Source organism: Epargyreus clarus, unplaced genomic scaffold (genome assembly GCF_041222505.1).
Source record: "Epargyreus clarus isolate Ecla_fem2 unplaced genomic scaffold, WU_Ecla_fem_2.2 ptg000029l, whole genome shotgun sequence".
In the NCBI taxonomy this organism is placed as follows: Eukaryota; Metazoa; Arthropoda; class Insecta; order Lepidoptera; family Hesperiidae; genus Epargyreus; species Epargyreus clarus.
The window spans coordinates 5,066,804-5,085,701 of NW_027332235.1; the positions used below are offsets into that span (position 1 = coordinate 5,066,804).

General features: G+C 34.9%; 1 protein-coding gene across 2 annotated transcripts; it reads right to left on the reverse strand.

Moving 5' to 3' along the window:
- Positions 1 to 794: 794 nt before the first annotated feature.
- LOC140754435 (nucleosome assembly protein 1-like 1) lies at positions 795 to 17,996 on the reverse strand. 2 transcript variants are annotated; one of them, XM_073089444.1, is made up of 9 exons: positions 17,848 to 17,996; positions 17,364 to 17,472; positions 13,503 to 13,710; positions 12,781 to 12,941; positions 12,053 to 12,183; positions 11,430 to 11,590; positions 11,036 to 11,224; positions 10,103 to 10,225; positions 795 to 4,553 (listed from the first exon to the last, which is right to left on the reverse strand). In XM_073089444.1, exons 2-9 carry the CDS (start codon positions 17,465 to 17,467, stop codon positions 4,434 to 4,436), a joined length of 1,197 nt encoding a protein of 398 aa, XP_072945545.1. In that variant the 5' UTR covers positions 17,468 to 17,472; positions 17,848 to 17,996; the 3' UTR covers positions 795 to 4,433. The 2 variants fall into 2 exon arrangements, with proteins under 2 accessions (XP_072945545.1, XP_072945546.1); XM_073089445.1 differs by lacking the exon at positions 795 to 4,553 and adding an exon at positions 5,858 to 7,066.
- Between the last annotated feature and the right edge of the window lie 902 nt (positions 17,997 to 18,898).

Genomic DNA, 18,898 nt, shown 5'->3' on the forward strand with positions numbered 1-18,898 from the left:
ATTGAAGCCCAATTTGCACTATGTAAACCATAGTGTATGGTAAAATTAAAATTATTTATATAGTTTTATGTAAATTTGCATTGATATTTTCTTATTTCCTTTTTATGCGTTTAGTCTCGTACAACGTCACGAATGATCATGATCGGCGGTGTTTTATATATCAAATCATGCAATTTAAAATTTTAGAATGTGAATTTCATATATTCTACGCATTCGGCAGAATTTGGTGCCTGGTGTTTCGTTGTAGCAACTATCTTTTTTGGTCTGAGTTTACCAATAATTAACTTGAGTTGTGTTTAGAGTACAAAAATATACTATCAGATGTATTGTCATACAGTTTTCAGTGAGAAAGCATCTCAGAAAAATCGACTTATTATTTTCGTGTTTATTTTGTAAAGGCTCAAGTATATTTAATTAAAATTGTCACAAAGTACCTTGTTCTTTTACAAAATAAATATTCATTTTAGATCTTAATTTCACGAATTGATTATTTTGTAGACTCCAGATCTGACCTATGTTGTAATCGAAAAGACAAATCGTGATAAATACAAATAATACATTGTTACTTTGAAAGTTAATAAATTGATCTAAAAAATATCTATTTATTATTTTTTCCGTTATGTATGTCGCAGCATTTCTTACAAGAATATTTTAGCCTTTTATTTAACGCAGCAGAATTTAAGAGAGAAGAAACAAAAAAATCTACTAATTTTAACTACTTTATGTTCATAATAATCCGGTTATATTCATGAATTTGTTTGGGACCCAGGATTTTTTAATAAAATAAAATCAAGTTAATTTAAAATTACATTTATTATAAAAATGTCGTGTACAAATACCCTAGCAGCTGGTGTATGTGTAGCTTTAACTAACATTTCGTACCACACTAACTGGTACTACATATGGCGACACTTACGTACCAAGGTTTTATATCGTTACCATCATGTACCTTGCAGTTACATTTGCATTACAAAATCGGGAGTAAAATGATTACATTAAGTACCTAGCATTACAGTCTTTCAGACAGTTAAATGTTAAAGCCAGATCAACACACGTTTCTACATCACAAGGTCGAAAGACCGAACGTGTTCTACCATCTGGCATTTCGTTTTTGGAAAGTCGCATTATTACAGGCATTTAATTTACCATGTTTGGATTTGTCACAAGTCTTGTCTATTTAAATTGATCACTGTTATTGGCCTAAATCCATATACACAAATGAACAGACTTAATATTTCATATTTCTGCTTTGGAAACCAATTCGGCTTATTCGGCCATGCAATTATAGGATTTAAATGTCAATTCGTGTTCGTGTAGGTTTGGTTATAATGAATTTAATAAGATAAATTATATTATCTTGTGACGGACAGGTATTTTTTTTTTATAGTTTAACCTAACGATTAGGCAGACGTGCTACCTGATGGAAAGTAGTCAACGCCGCCTATGGACATTTGCAACACCAGAGGAGTCTCCAATGCATCGCCGGCTTTGTATGAGAGCTCTTTTTGCACCTTTTTTGAAGAGCCCCATGTCATAGCGCTCCGGGAATACCTCGGGAGGTAATCCAGCAGTCAGGAAAAAAATATTTTCATCGCAATACATTTTCGCTTTAAATTGTCACAATTTCTCAAATGGCATCCCAGGAGCATAAATCCAATATAAGAGTATCATATCTCGGATCTCTTTAGCCATCAATTTTCATGTTACTAATTTATAGTGAGATTGCTGTAATGTTTAAATAAAAATGTACCGAAAGTATGACTCATAATTTTATTAATTAACTCTAGTCCAGCCACAAAACAAGTTATTTCTGATGACAGCTATATAACCCTTCTACGGGCATAGGAATAAGCATTAAATACTCAGGGTACCACAAATTTCAATTTGGAAAATATTGTTACCTTCCGATTAGACTGCTAGACAAAGGAACCTCAAAAAAAAAAACAAAACAAAAAATTCCTGTCGTTTTATTTCCGAAAATAATTCCATTTCAATTAGTGTCCATCCATTTGAGCGTGCTTAAAGCCTACTCTCCAGTCCGTTAAAATTTAGGTCACAATCAATCGCATTAAACGATAATTAATAAATATCTATAAACGAAGGGATCTGAATTGTTTTTCAGGACAAAAAAACTTTAAACAACACAAACTTAAACTACAATATGGAGATGCAAAATATTAAGTCTGTCTTTTTGTATATTGATGATTAAATACAATAAATGTTTCGTTAATACTATAGTAGGATTTACAGCTGAGCAAAATATATTTTGAGAAACAAACATTTACATCGACAACTTTCCAAGTTCGTTTGTTTTGTAAAACTGAACTGTGGTTCTACTGATCCTCGAGATCACCTCATGAAGGCCTCGCTCGTTACCATTCCATAAAATATCCACTACAGATGTTCAAATCAGATGAAATCATTCGATAACACAATGCACAAAAGCACCTTAGGATTAAAATACCGTAAAATTAAACAATAACGACATAACTATTCATGACAGGCGCAGGCGGACAACATTTACAATAATAAAATAATTACATACTGCAAAATTGTTGTAAGATGTCAAGTTTAGGAATGTCTAACGAAAATATTAATTAATTGAATTTTAGAGCCTGAGAGGTATATTTTACATTAGGTATATTTTATATTTTACCTACATTTTTTCGTACATTCTTTTCAAGAGTACTGGAATACCGGGTGAGTGAATGAATAGCTTCATATGAAATGGAAACATTTAATTTTAATTATTTATCCTAGAAAAATGTTTGATAATAAATATTGTATAACCAGCATATATAAAGATAAGTAATACTATCTCATTTACCCGGTAGTCATGGGAGCATACAATCGTTATCCCAATGTTACATGGCATTTTCAAATTTCCGTTACATACATAGCACGGAGCACCAGGATGCACATTCACTATATCGCCACATATATGTATAAATAGGGTGAAATTTTAAATTGTCAGCATTCGATTGTTTCGACGATATAAAAATAACCGTGACATTAAGTTCGTACATAAGTACACACAAGTTTCTTACAACAATATTTCATATTGTTGAACGATTATAGGAACCTTTTAATTTTAAAAAAAAACGCTGTTTAGGCACATGCATACATTGTTTATAACATTCGTGTAAATGATTTTGTGTCGATATTAACATTCGCAAGTCGTTGTGTACACATCAGTACATTGAGTTTGTACGTAGTGTTAATCAGCAAGTTTTATTTAGTGAACTGGCCTACGTATAACCGATATCGATTCTTATGTTGGGGAAACGACAGTTGGCACATATCAGACGAAATAATCTATACTAGTAAATCAAGCCTCTACTACTACGCTCAAACAGATAGCGAGTTTTACATTGACGAAACAATCAATCACCGAAACATGTGGCGGACATTTTACATTGGCGAAACAACCGCTTGAAACATCGAATTGCTTGTAAAATAAACGTGCTAAATCCAAAATGTCCAACTATAGAAAAACTGCAAAAATACTCTATATTATCGATAGGTCAATTTTAACCAAATCTATCCTTATGAATGACATCTAAAACATGGTATATGAGACTAAATGGATTTTGCACGTTTATTTTAAAAGCAGTCGTATTGATCATACCATGAGCAATATCTCGCTGTAGATGAGTACTGTACCATTTTGTATAGCATGTGCGGCAATTATCGACAAAATAAATTGTCGGAGCAGGAGACGCACGTGCAGGGTTCATATATAAGTTTGGCAATGTGCAGTTTACCTACATATGTCATTAAATCTATTAGGGTTAGGGAGAGCGCTTTCCGCTTTACTTAGGTGTTATAACTAAAAGCATACAGCGAGATATTGTTCCTCGTATATTTTAAGGTCCAGATAGGCTACGAGCGTACGAGAAAACGATGCTATTTTGTCGCAATTTGAGATTAAACATTTCATTCTGTTTAGTGACCTAATTGAAGCTTGAAAGGGAAACTTCCGAGCTGAGATACATACGCGAGTACAAAAATGATTATAACGATTTCACCGTGTGTGCGATCGTGCAATTACATTAACAGATCTCAACCAAATTGCTTGATAGAGCAAAAATTGTATTCGGTACAGACTAACAGTGCGACGTTGCAACAATGACACGACAAAATCGCATCGTTCGTACACAAGCCAATTGGGACCGACGGCATCGACGACGCTTTTCTATCGCGCGACAAAACATACACCGACATTTATTAACCAATCATAGTCGTCACAATTTAAAAGCTCACATGTTCGTAAACTGCCTACTAAAAAGTTCGTTTAAGACATTAGGATGGCACGTGTCAAAATGGGCCTATTAAATTGTGACGGCTAAAGTCCAGTGAAGCGTGTTTCGCGATAAAACCGCGTCGTATTCGTCCGACGAGCAACACGTGTGTTAGTTACAGCAGCGCGTGTGCTACTGGTGCTTGCACTCTGCGGGGTTGTCCTGCGCGGGCGCGCGCGGCGGGCGCTTAGCGCGGCGGCGCGGCGCCGGCTCCTCGTCCTCGCTCTCCTCCGTCGAGCACTCCTCCTCCTCCTGCCCAACGCCACTCAATGTTAGCCCACTCACCGCTTCAACTTTTTTTTTATAATATAGGAGTAGCAGATGAGCGTGCAGCCCACCTGATGGTAAGTGGCTCCTGCCGCCCATGGACATCTGTAATCGACCCCAGGTAGGATTAGATATTCCTGCCTGAGGTCGCCCACAGATGCACCGCTACCCCTGAGGACTAAGCTGGAACGTCTCGGAAAAGTATGTCTCCCTTACCACACCCTTCAAAACGGAACACAGAGTCGAACCACAAAGGGTTTGAAAGCGTTTATACTAGCATAGAAAAAATTTGGCCTCAATAAATTGACTGTCGTAGGACGATGCGAAAAGATTAAGTTTTTTTTTTAAATAATTGTTCGATATTTCTTATCATAAATAACGCATCTTTACAAAACACATTATATTGTCAAGAATACAAATAGGCAGACAAAAATACAGTAAAAATTAAGGTGACCTAATCCTAATTTCTTTGGCAGTTCAGTATATTTGAAAAAAAAATGCTCTATGTGCTAGACTAATAGTTGTATAAAAATATGGAATCAAATCGTACAGTTGCTCGATTCTAAGAACTTCCTTTCACGTTCGTTTGGTCTTAACATATATGTTACTTTTGGAAACGTTTTTAACGACCAATTGATTAGTGATACCTATTCTATTTGTAATTAAAACTAAGCAGTACCTCACTGTGTAGAGCATATTCACTAGAAAACAAATATCCCACAACACAATTCAATAAATATGTTTGTCAGAAAAAAAAATTACTCAAAAAATATCCAATGACACTTAAATCATTTCCCTCATCAAGTTTTGCATCAATTTACCACATTTATACAAAAAAAACGGGTATTTAAATTTCAATACAGAATAAATATAATATCAGACTTCATAAATACGGTCTGAAACATTTGTCTCTAGCGAATATGGAATCTCTAACATTACACACACTAAGAAAATAAAAATAAATTATTCTAATAAATCAATAATAAGTTTTATCCTGAATAAAGAAAAATCCACTATATGTATTGTTCAATTCAGAAATAATAATCAACAATATTCAATAATAATATAACAATGGAAATATTTTACTAGTGTCATACACATTATGCAATAAACTTTTAAAATAAATAAAATTCAAACAATTATAAATGCTATAACTATAAACGTTTCCAATATTGAACATCAAACAGACCACCTTAGTCATAAGTGTGAATTCTCCAACCATCTGCGTCGCCAAACATGACCGTGTAACTATGTGCATGCAAAAGGGCCGAAAATAAAACACACTCGGATAAAAAGCATACAATTTAATGTCATCAGTACGACATCATGCCAAAACATAAAAGCCATAACCGATATAATCTACTTCACGAGTTGCAATAGTAACATTGATATCGTATTATGCTAACTTCAATAGAAAGTTACATAAATAAAAATATACATCTATAATCCGACCTTGCTATTGTCGAGTCGAATACGTCTCCGAGAGTAAGATCACAGTTTGCAATGTTCCAGTGATGATATTTTATATAAAAAATGCATTTTGGCACTTACAAGAGATTCAATGAACCGATCTACGGGCCGAGAGTTTTGAACTCCGCGCCCGTACTGCGAGCAAGCAACGAATTGACAATGGAATGGAAGGCAACTTAAATTTCGCTCAATTAAATAGGAAACATCTCATTAATAGCCTTAGAGAAATAAAATAATATCACATGAAATTTCAAAGTACACAAACGAATACGTAAAATTCTTAAACAAAAATACACACTATTACAATTATCAAATGTATAATAATAAATAAAAACGAGAAATTGTATAACTAAACTAGAAATGCAATATAGGTATCTTAACAGACATGTAACCATAACATGCATTACAATAAGAAGGCACCTTCGCTTCTCGGCCGCTCGCCGGCCTCACTACATACTCATTACTAAAACATATTTATCTAATCCAAAGATAAACCATGCATAGGACATACATAATACGAGACGAGCTCCGCGAGAAGATTGTTATCTTATAAAATATCTAGCTGCTACCGACAAATACTATCGATTTATAAAAAACATTGCTGGGGAGCATTCGAAAACTGACTCCAAGGATTGCCGTTCGGTCCGGTGCTAAGCGAGATTTTTAACAATTCGTAACAATGTAACGTCCCAATGAACCCAGAGCCAATTTCCCAACGCACGCCACTACGAGTATTCGTTATCACTCATCGCTCCGCGAATTTATAAAAAAGTTAGTTTTTTTTTGGTACAATTTCAAATTTTTCGATATGAAACAGATATGATCGCGTTAAAAGACTAAAAAGCACAGGTGAGTGCATCGAATAGCGTCCCGAGGTCAAATACGCGTATAGCGGTATGAGCCGTTTGACCTCGGTACCGAGTGCCGATTGGCTTAACGCTAAGAGGCAGTGGGACTATCGTCTTGCATCAATCCTCCGCGTCAGAAACTTCCTCAGTACCCGAGTCCTCGTCAGAATACGAATCCTCCTGAAAGCAAATATTCCGCTTTTGGTTGTGCATCCAATCACTCCCAGCCAACAGACGTAGATACCGTATGCACTACACTCTCGGGGAAGACTTTTCAGATGTTCCAAAAATAAACAGAAATAAAATTAAATTAACCGCGCCTTTGCACTGCGGTTTTTATCCGTCAAAAATGTTACCTCCTCATTCATAAACAATTATTACCAGCTTTTTATTATACGACTTATCTTGTCCCTCTAACATTCAGAACAGGGTTGTTGCTGATGCAGGTTTTTACTAGATCAGCGGATGCTGATGCTGATGCTGATTTTTTCAGATTAATATCAGCTGATGCTGATGCGGATGCTGATATTTAAAAATACTGAATATAAATATATTTTATACTGAGGTATTTGTACGTCCCTTACGAGAATAGTCTTTTTAACCAACTTCACAAAATGAGGCGGTTTCTCAATTCTACCGTATATATGTCTTTTTTATGTTTGTTCGCGGATAACTTCGTCGTTTATGAACCGAACTGGATGATTTTTATTTTGTTGGAAAAAAAGATATTTCCAAAGTAGTTCCATTATAAGAAAATAAGGGTCTGATCATGGCAGACCAGAGAAATCGAGGGGAACTTTCAAAAATCGTAAGGGCGACTAGTGCATTTGTAAGATTTTTAGTATGTCATCACTAAAAAAGGTGAAAAAAAATTTACGACTTCCGTGTCACTACAAAGCAAAAATCAACTGAAACAAATTTTGGCTCAGCACATATCTCCGAAGCCGGCGCTTATATTGAACACGCTGTTTACGCCGTTATCCAACGAAATATATGTAGCACCGACTTCAGAACGAAAACAACATCCACTTTAGCTACCCTCCACTCTGCAGTCACACACAGAAGTCGGCATTTATTTGTTATTTTTTTTACAAAAACTACACTGTGTCGTATCTTTGTTCAATAACGAAATATTTGGTCATATTGCACTTTTCACTGGATGTGGCATTATGAATTGAGTACATAATTCTGTTATTGATTGATTGAACTATGATCGAAAGTTATTGATGTCTGACCAAATTATGTTGTCAATACAATCTAATGATTGTTTGATGACAACTTGTGTTTATAAACTTCTGTAATTGGCTAAAACTCCACGTAATTTAAGCTCGGTCCCGCCTTCAACGAACACGTTACAATTTCAATATCAGCATTAAATATCAGCATCTTTTGTTGCGGATGCGGATGCTGATGCTGATATGTAAAAGAAAGCTGATAATCAGCTGATGCTGATGCTGATGCTGATATTCGCAACAACCCTAATTCAGAACATATCTTATCACCATAACCCCATAGCAGAACTGTACCTGCTCTCAAAATAAAATCTTTATGCCCCAGTTTACTCCACTACACTTTCAGGTATGTAGATTTCCTCACGACGGTCTCGATTGATAAGTAAATAATGAATAAAACATTGCAAATTCAAGGCCTGATGTTCGAATAAATTCGTATCAATGTCAGGTCAAGTACAATATAGGACAAAACATACAATATGATAATACACTGATATTAAACATTTATAAACAAGGGGTAACAAAAATATGTGGATAATAAATAACGTTTTTCCGCCGAATAAAGCGCTCGAAAATAATCGTAACGTGTGGTATATACTGTACCTTCGTCTGATATTGGAAAGGGACATAATAATCACTCCGCGACACATAGAAAGCTCAACGCCTAACTACCATGCAAGGGTACAGACAAGCTAAAAATGTGAGGCTACGAGATGGCTGTAGAATTCACAATATCTAAGAAAAATTGCATGCGTAATTACTTAACATTACTATGTATTTTATAGTTGTTATTAAATGTTCTTTAGGGCAATTCGGGGCAAGTTTTGGCTAAGACAAATATATAAAAAATATGTTCATATCTAAGTTTAATGTTTGTTAAAATTAGACTCATTATCTTAAGGCTTGCACGTTTTTTTTTGTGTTAGTGGTTCATAATAAAAATATGTAGAAATAACTTGTTATATGAACTGAAAGTAATATAGCACTGTGAGAATTAACTCCACCAAATTACTACCAATTAAAGCGAAGCAATTATTAATTTATGCAATTGTTTTATCGGCAATTCTGCAAGTGTCGAGAAATTAAGTATGCGGATATTGTAATTAGTATGTTATATATAGAGATAACCAACAACTTGCCCAAGTAAGACTGCTTTGAGAAGCCCACAGGAATACTATAAAAACTTTTTGTTTTTATTTGTTGTAAATATATCAGGAATGTACAGTTTTATTAAATGTAAAAGCTATAGTCACTATAAAATAGTTTTGTCATATATGGACTGTATTGTTTATATATTTTACGAGATCGACACGTTCAATATAAATTAAAAAATAAAAAATGATTTCCACATGAACAGCTAAATTTTACGCTGAAGATTATACTTTCAGAATATCTACATTTCTACAAATAATACTGCAATAATATTACTTGATGAATATTCCTATATAATTGTAGTATAGAAATAGGCCAAATGAGTATTATTAATAAATTTATTACTCTAACTAGCCTACGAACATATTCTGTACATTCCAACTGATATGTGGATAAAGGTAACAGGAAAATGAGTACAAAAACGTAGACCATATTTTGGGTATGATTAGATAACCATATCAATCTAACTAATGTACTTGTATAACTAACAATTTTTTCTAAATTGTATATTTCTACCAGTCAAAATAAGCTAAACTACCATACATTACACATACAAAAGTCCACTACTTTTGTTGTAAAATTATGATGTTACATGTTACTAAAAAATATATGTGTCGTATAGATGACCTCTCTTCCTTTGGGAAGTCGGTTAAACATCTAATTTCAAACAGCAGGAATTTCTCAATTCAACACTATATTCTGTGGCGAATAACGCAATTTTACCCGATCTACTATCAAGTGGGTACATCTCTAAGCAGTCCTCAATCGTGCCCGTGTAAACGTGGTAGTGTGATCGTGTCGTGTCGTGGTCGTGTCGTGTGTCGTGTCGTACCTCCTCCTCGTAGTCGTCGTCGTCCTCGTCGTCGAGCCCCTCCCCGGTGTAGAGCAGCACGGCGCGCGACACCACCCGCTCGCGGATGTAGTGGCCGATCTCGAAGTCCGCCGTCAGCAACGCCTGCGGATACGGTCGGCGTACAGTTTAGTTGAGGGAAATGGTGAACTACAAGTAATGGGAGATCATCACCATAATCTTAAACACTCAAGTGTGACTGTTACATTGTCGAATGTTAACATAAGCGCGACGTTATAAATTTAATAAATGTTAATCTCTTTTTAATTTAATATACATAATAAATGAAATGACAAAAGAAAATCCATATTTGACCTTTTATTGTTTGTTACATGTTTATTTTGAACCCACTTTCTATTAATAAAGGCTCCATAGTAACAACTACACTGACGCAAATTGTATAATACTATCTTTATAACTAAAAATTGTGATTTTAATTCCTAAAACATTAATCAAACCAATATTTAATCCATACCTATTAAGGATGTATGAGTCATAATTTTACTTACAACAGCAATTAAGCATCATTAACAGCTGAAAGGTTCCCACATTCACCTCTAACCTCAATAATTACAGTAGAAAATCAATAATTACTAATCTAATCGAAGGTGGTAGAACCCTTCATGGTTCGACTCCGGCGGCACCACCGCCACACCTATTCCTGCCTAATAACAGCAGTGTAAGACGCTGCTGTATTCCGTTTTGAAGGGTGTGGTAAGGGAGACAGACTTTTCCGAGGCGTTCCAGCTAAGTCCTCAGGGGTAGCGGCGCATCTGTGGCCGACCTCAGGTAGGAATATCTAATCCTATCTGGGGTTGATTACAGATGTCCATGGGCGGCATTAGCCACTTAACATCAGGTGGACTGCATGCTTCGTGTGCTACTCCTGTTATAAAAAAAAAAAGTATAGCCGACCTGTATATCCGATGCGAGCGTGGAGTTGGGGTCCTCAGGCATGAGTGGAGGCGAGAAGAAGTTGAAGAACGAATCAGCCTGCACCGACTTGGTGACGGTGCGCACCGAGCCGCGCGACTTGTGCTTCTGTTTCTTCTTTATCGTCTTCACTGTGATGTTCTTGCCCTTCTTCCAGATTATTTCGCAGCCCTGTACAACAAACATTGTTAGGTCAAAATACAAAAATAAAATCTAATACTAGTCCAGTAGTGATCCTACCAATACGCACTTGGCCAGCGCGGTGAACTATGGCCTAATCCTTCTCATTCTGAGAGGAGACCCATGCCCAGCAGTGGGACAGTAATGGGTTGTTGATGATGATGATGATGATGACAATAAAACAAGAAAGTCATACCTTGCAAGAGTAAATCTCAGGACCCTCGAATTCAAGTGGATTCTCCTCATCAGGTTTGCATTTCATTGAGTACTCTTTTGTGAGCACCGTGTTAGTGAAGTAGTCATTGGGCGCGAAGTGGAATTCCAATGTGAAACCAATCGGGTCATCATGCATTTGCACTGCGGAAGAATGTAACATTATTAAATTAGTGAGATCAATTGAAGTGTGTGAATGTGTGTAAAGTGAGTTTATACCTATAAACGCACTTTATACCTATATTGACAAACATCAGTTCTGTCAATTGAATGTGATGCTAAAGTCCACATGATTATGCAATTAACTTTTAAGTAAGCATTTGTATTTGCATAATGATATTGGTAAGTAGAATTTTTATTGTTCCAAATTGAGTTGTAACTTCTCTTTGCCAAATTTTCTTTTCTTAGCAATTCTTACAAAAAAACAATAGTGAATCTTTGAAATGTCTTAAAAAAACAGTTGTAAATTTTGTGAAAAACTAAATGTCCTTTTATTTTTCGACATAAATACAATTTACATGTAACATTTCACATTTTGTACCATATTGATAGACAGACAAACATAACTATAATATTGGGCATTTATAAACAAGACAGATTACAAACCTTTAATGTCCTGTAGGCATTTGAGAATAGGCTCGTCATGTTCCTGCATCATCTCGCACAGCATGGAGACATTTTTGAATATGGTATACCAGAAGTCTGGGATGCCCTTTACGTTGGGGTCCATTGCCGGTCTGCAACAAGTTTCTCACATTCAAACACTTGTTGGGTAGTGAACAGACTTGTGGCTCGAGTGTGAAGCCTCAGTTGGTGATGCATGTTATAGATCAGTCAATGCTGTTCAGATCTTGGTGATAAGTTGGTCATCATTTTAGGTTTTGTTTACTTTAAATTTTGTAAGATAATTGTCTAAATGTATGCAGTTCAGTGTAATCAATAAGAATGTAAGTAATTACTTTGAAAAATTTGTGCAATAATTAAAATACATATATATTATGAAGATAACTTTATCATTAACTAAAATTTTGTGTACTTTTGATCTTCGGAGGAAAATGTGTAAGTGATATACAGCTAACCCTACTAATATTATAAAGGTTGCTTATAGTTTAATGCATTTGCTTACTTCCTAGTTTGTATTTTACCAAAAACTCAATAAATAAATGCATAAAGGCAACTACAATCACATGAAATATTTTTCAAAAGAACTTAATTTCTTGTAAAAGTAACAGCAATACACTTTAACACAATTAGTTTGTCTTTGACCTCATTTTAAACAAGTAAGTAAAATTTCAATCTAACCAAGTTTAATAAAGGTATCAATCAATACTTACGCTTCAATAGCCTTGGGTTCCTCCTTGACCTTGTCATCGCCGTCTGTGATAGCGGCGCCCTGCACCGCCCTAGCCAACTCCTCCTCCTCATTCTCATCGCGCCATGGGTTCACACACTCCTCGTCTGTAGGCTCGTAAGCACCGTTCACTATTTGAGCGCGCTGTAAATAACTTATTTGTATAATATGTGCCAAGGTGAGGTACAAGTGTAAGGTCAATGTGTATCGCCTCAGTTGGTGATGCATGTTATTGAAATCAATCATGATTTTCAGTGATTGGTGTTGTTTGTCATCATGTACACTTATTTTAAGTGACTAATATTCGCCCGTGCTGACATTCGCTCACAAGTAATTTATAATAATTGTTATGAATTTATTATTCAACTTCAATACTGAATGCTTCTATTTATACAGCATATAAAATATGCAGAAATAATGAAATAAAGACAATCTTTATGTAGCTTTTATTTTAATCAATCCAAAAGGTATTAACCATGAACAGTTTAATCACAGTCTTAAAACAAAAGGATAAAAATAATCAGACAAGAAAAAATTCCTTACTAAATCTGAACGCTCGACAATCTTATATAACAGAAGACAAAAACATTTTATATCTCCTTTACGATTATAAACAATCGGAACAAGCGGAACGTTATAAACGACCAATAAAATTGTTGTTATCCTGATTCAGTACAATGATAACATGGATAAATATAAACTCACCTTTTCAAACAGCGGCTTATATAGTTTCTCGTACTTGCATTCGAGCGCGTGTACTTCAGAATAGAATTTCGCCTCGATGTCAACGAATTCCTTTTGGATTGATCGCAGCGCACGGATGCGCCTGCGCACGTTGGGTGGCAGAGACGCCATCGCCTCGGCGTGGATGCGATTTGTGATTGCCGCTAACATCTCGTTGCGGGTGATTCCACTGCGGGGGACGAACAAATCGTTATTTAATGATACCGTCGTACGACGTGAAAATAGACGAATTGATTTAATCGGTATGTAAGGTAAAATAAATCTGTAGCCTACAAGATATACATAAAATATACGTGTTATTTTGTTACTAAAATGTACCATTTGCTTACGCTTTGCTTATATATGTATAATGCCCAATTAAAAGCTACCGAAAATAATTTCTAAACTTAAATACTTCCAAGTTCAAAATAGTTCAAATGTGTTTAATCATATTTTCTATCTATTTCCCTAAATATTGAGCAACTTAAATAATAGTGCAATACGAGAAATTCTGCCGTACAAACCAACAATTCGGTAACATAACATAGCAACCATAAATTAACACGATCTATAAGTGTTAATGAGCTAATTCAAAAGAATTTTGATTTCACAGTTCATCACCATTATTACGCGGAACATCTGACAAAAATAGTACAGTTTTCTGGAGGTCAGGATCGTTAAATATTTAGAGCGACAGTCTTACTAAATCAAGCTCACACGTATTTCGGTAGTATGATAGCATTTTTGTAATCATTTTACGCAATTCACTGCTCTACGTAAAATTAGATGTTACGTGAGTTTAATCAAGATGCATGCGGATAGAACTGATTCAAGATTACTTAAATTGGTAGGCTTTATATATATTTGACAACTTTTAAGGGATTCTCAGGCGTTACCTTTCCATGTTTTCTTTCACGAGTGATAATTAATGTCTAATACGCACATATCTTTGAAAATCACATGCATGCCAGGTGTTTGAAACTCTGCTTCCTCTGAGAGGCAACTACTAAACTATCACTGAATATAAATAAAATTTACCATTTCATAAATATTATGTACCAGACTACCAATGATTCTTTACTGCGCATTCAGTATGAACGAACTAATAAAGGATATTACACTGGCGACCGCGCGATCGAGTACAAGCAATTCATTTTTTTCTCAAGCTATTAACATTCTAAAAAGTTATTCCATTTCAAGAATATCGATCATGTAGCTGGCGAGTTCTTTGTTAGTAGGACTGCTTACTCATCATCTAACCGTTCGCTTTTTATTAGCTACTGTACAGTCGATGTTGTAATGCATTACCGAGAATTTTTGTCGGTTTAAATTAGACTGGGTTTCAGTGAATTAGGATGATTGAAGCTTTTGAACTCAAGAAATGAGTATTTCTATGAAAATGAAGGCGCTTGAAAATACAAGATGTAGAAGACAAGACTTAGTCATATCAACAAAGTATTGATGTAGACGGGATATGGCCTAAATACAAAATCTGATAAGATAACAGTAATACAGAACTGTTTTCGTAACTTATAGTATTGGAATGCGATTATACTCTCGAAGACGATTACGACGATTTACGATGTTCATTTTTCAACTTGATCAAGTACAAGTTACGTAAATTTGAATAATTCAAATACTTTTTTACGAACTTTATTATACTAATACACAAACGCTATCAATCTTAAATATTACTTCGCATGATTCAGTGTGACTTATCTCTTTTAACGGATTAATGGGCACATAATGAAGCCTAACATTCCAAAACAAATGGCCAATGTAATTCCCGTTAGTCAATAATTGCACCGAGCATGCAGCATCGCCCATACACGCATGCAATCACCAAGCAAGGATATACACGGGCGGTTAGCTACAAAAACTCGAGATATCCATTAGTGTAAGGCGCAATGTCGACAAGTAGAGCGTGAAATGACTCATTAGTTCAATGACCCGTAATCACTAACGCCCATCTCTATAACTCGCATCACTGGGAGTCCGAATTAGCGGGAACGTCTTGGGATGATTGAACTAGGAGAATAGATCTTTGAGGAAGTATGGTTTAATTTTAATGATGGATTTTCTTCTCCTCTGCTTATTCATGTTGGTTGTTTGGTAAATTATTGACGTTCAAAAAGTATTCTGTAATGAAACTACTTAAATATTCTGACTTGATTTTGATTTCAATGCATTTTTTGTGTTCTATAATTTATTCCTTTGAAATTGATCTTGAATGTAAATAGATATCAGATAATTAATAATATAAAATAATAAAATAAAAATAATGCAAACGAGCATGCACTCCACAAAAGGTGGTAAAATCTGACTGATCGTATGACTGCCGTATCATCTTAGTTCTTAGGAGGGACAATCTGTGCACAACTACAGGAAGAACATGTTGCATATGAAGCTGATCAAATTTTTCCATGAGTGGCAGTAACCACTTAACATCTGATATAGTGCAAGCTCACTTGCTACTCCAATATTATATTCGCAGATATATAATGGGGTATAGTCCTCGCCAAACTGCTACTCGGCTCTGAAGTTGTTGTGAGCAGGTGTAGTCATACAAATTACAATGGCGATGTACCATCAAGTCAATTTAAAATATAGGATGAATTTCATATTTGCAGAAATAGCCCAGTCTTTAATTAAAAATTTAAAAAAGGAGGTTCTGTAACTGTTTTGCTAAGTATGTATGTAAATTTGTTTGTCTGCTATTTTAGAATGGATTTTATACTTTGATAGCCGTGATATGCTGCTGTTATAGCCGTTAGCATCCTAATTTATTATTTAAGGTTTGATGTGTGAATTGCGGGCATGTCTTTTCACACTTGACAAGTATGATGCGTGGTGGAGCAGTCGCCATAACGGTTTAACATATAGTGGAATCCCTCATCTCAGACAGATATGTAAATTATGAATTTAGATTTCTATTCTGGGTTTTACGTGTTCCTATAGTATCAATGACTAAAAAATCCTAGTATGGGGCTATGAGCATAAAATGTAATGAGTTCAATGTATTATAAAATACAATGTAATTGAAAAATAATTATCTCTACAGTCACAATAAACAAAATACTGTAACACATCTGAGGATTCTCCATATAAATCAAGAAATGTGCATTTATTTACAGCTCATGCATACTAACCATGTTACCATACCATAAATACTATGCATTGCTATCAGATATCAATGTCTAGCTTTTAAAAAATGTGATCTACTTCTATATACTTCAAGTAGGTAACTATTAAGATTGATTTAAGCTTTAACATGCATAGTTAGCATGTCATCTTGGACATTGATTGGGTGTGGTGACCATGTGCATGTGATTTGCATGCTTTCATGACACCTTATTCTGTCATGTGTCTAATTACAATATTTTAACTGATTTGACTAAAGATTAATTACAAAAATATTGTAAAATAAATCAGGGAATGCTTTTGTTAAGAAGTTGACTGCATTTACATGAAACACACATGTTACTTGATTAAATTTATCCTTTTTTTTAAATGGTTAATTACAATTACGTTCTACATTTGGTGTTCATTAAAGTATTGACATTTCCTTGAATAATAAATTTTAAGATATATAAGAAAAAATAAACATTTTTATCCTAAGATTGTGAATCTGGTACAAGCATCAGTGTTTTCTTTGATCTTTACCGTAAAGACCGTTAAGTTTGAGGTTACCGATCGCAGCCATGTGGATCAGCACCTACGACGCATAAATAAACCACCTCGCAACGACGTGATAACACGTTTAGGCACGTGTTTTATTTCACTACTCATATAAACAGAATTACATATACAATTCAGTAAAACTGCTAAGACAAAGAAACTCACCTCATAGTAAGATGTTGAGCCAATTCGCCGCCGCCGATGACTTCTTCCTCTTCCCCTGACTCCACCTCCGACGTCGCGTCCCCGGCACGCTCAACAGAACCCATTTGGACTACAACAAAGAGAACCGATTACCTACTTGACCGACTTCGCGCCACGTTGGTTCAGAGTACCGGCTTCTAAATAATACCTGACAGATGCTACGATTCAAACACAACGTCAAGAAAAACACTTTTACACCCCGAACCGGTTCCAAATCGAGACGGTTGCACTTACTTCACTACTTTTTTTCCTAAAACATAATGCGCAGTACGTTCAAGACCTTTTCGGTTGCCGACCACATGGTCACTTATTTTAGAGACGAAATTACAGAATATAAATACATTTAAACTATCAAAACGACTTTTAAACGATCTAAATAAGCTACTACACACATTGTATAACATAGTATAACTCTATTTTATGAAATATGGAATTTTAGACATACCTTTCAGCCGACAAGAATTGTAAGAAAAGAAAGATGGCGGCGAATTACTGTGTCGGCGAGCGAATGAAAATGATTTTCTGGGCGCGACGATTTGCGAACTGGCAGCTCTTCCGGGTTGTTAATATTGCCACAAGGAAAAAAGGAGACATCAGAAAATTATTATTTATTATTACTCGATTTTATTATTTATAAAAAAAATAACTTTATTCTAAATTATTTGTCTATATTCTATTTTTTTTCACTAACAGAAACCTGCATTTATTTACAATACAATTTTAAAGCTACGTTTAGTCTGCGTAAAACTGTTAGTCCGTTCTGAATATAGAAATGAATAGAGTCCTCATAGCAAATTGTATGACTACACCTGCTCGCAACAACTTCAGAGCGGACCAGCAGTTTGGCGGGAACTATACACACTTTTAAAATACATATTTTTATACATATCTTTTTTACTTATTTTGCAAAGGTCCCTGACAATTACAACAAATGTATTTATAAATGTTTGTTTGTTATATTAAAAGGGCGCGCCAATATTAGTATCCTTAAGGGATAAAATTCGTAGAAACTTGAGAACAATCCACTAGTTCAAAAATATATATTAAAGTTTATTGTTTTTAGAGATATAATTGTAATTTTCTCTTCTATTTTACCCAAGATTTATCTTGCTTCCTAACACAAGAATGCTACTTCGTGCTACACGTTTCATATTTCAAATCAGACTACCCAGCACAATGTTTATTTGTAGCTAAGGTTTGTAACTGCTTTTGTACTCTTATTATTTTGTTATATTCAAAGTTAGTAACTTTAACCATATATATATTAATTAAATGTTGTAATAAATCAACCTCTTTTACTTAAGTCTTGTCCTGCTTCCTGACACAAGAATGCTATTTCATGCTACACGTCTCGTAAGTATATCCTATTCAAACTACCCAGCATAATGTTTGTTTGTAGGTACTTTCTAAGTACTTTGTAGCTAATTTTGTACTATTATTATTTTGTTCTAATAAAATGTATAATTATAATAAATAAACGTTCGTCATATTTGTGT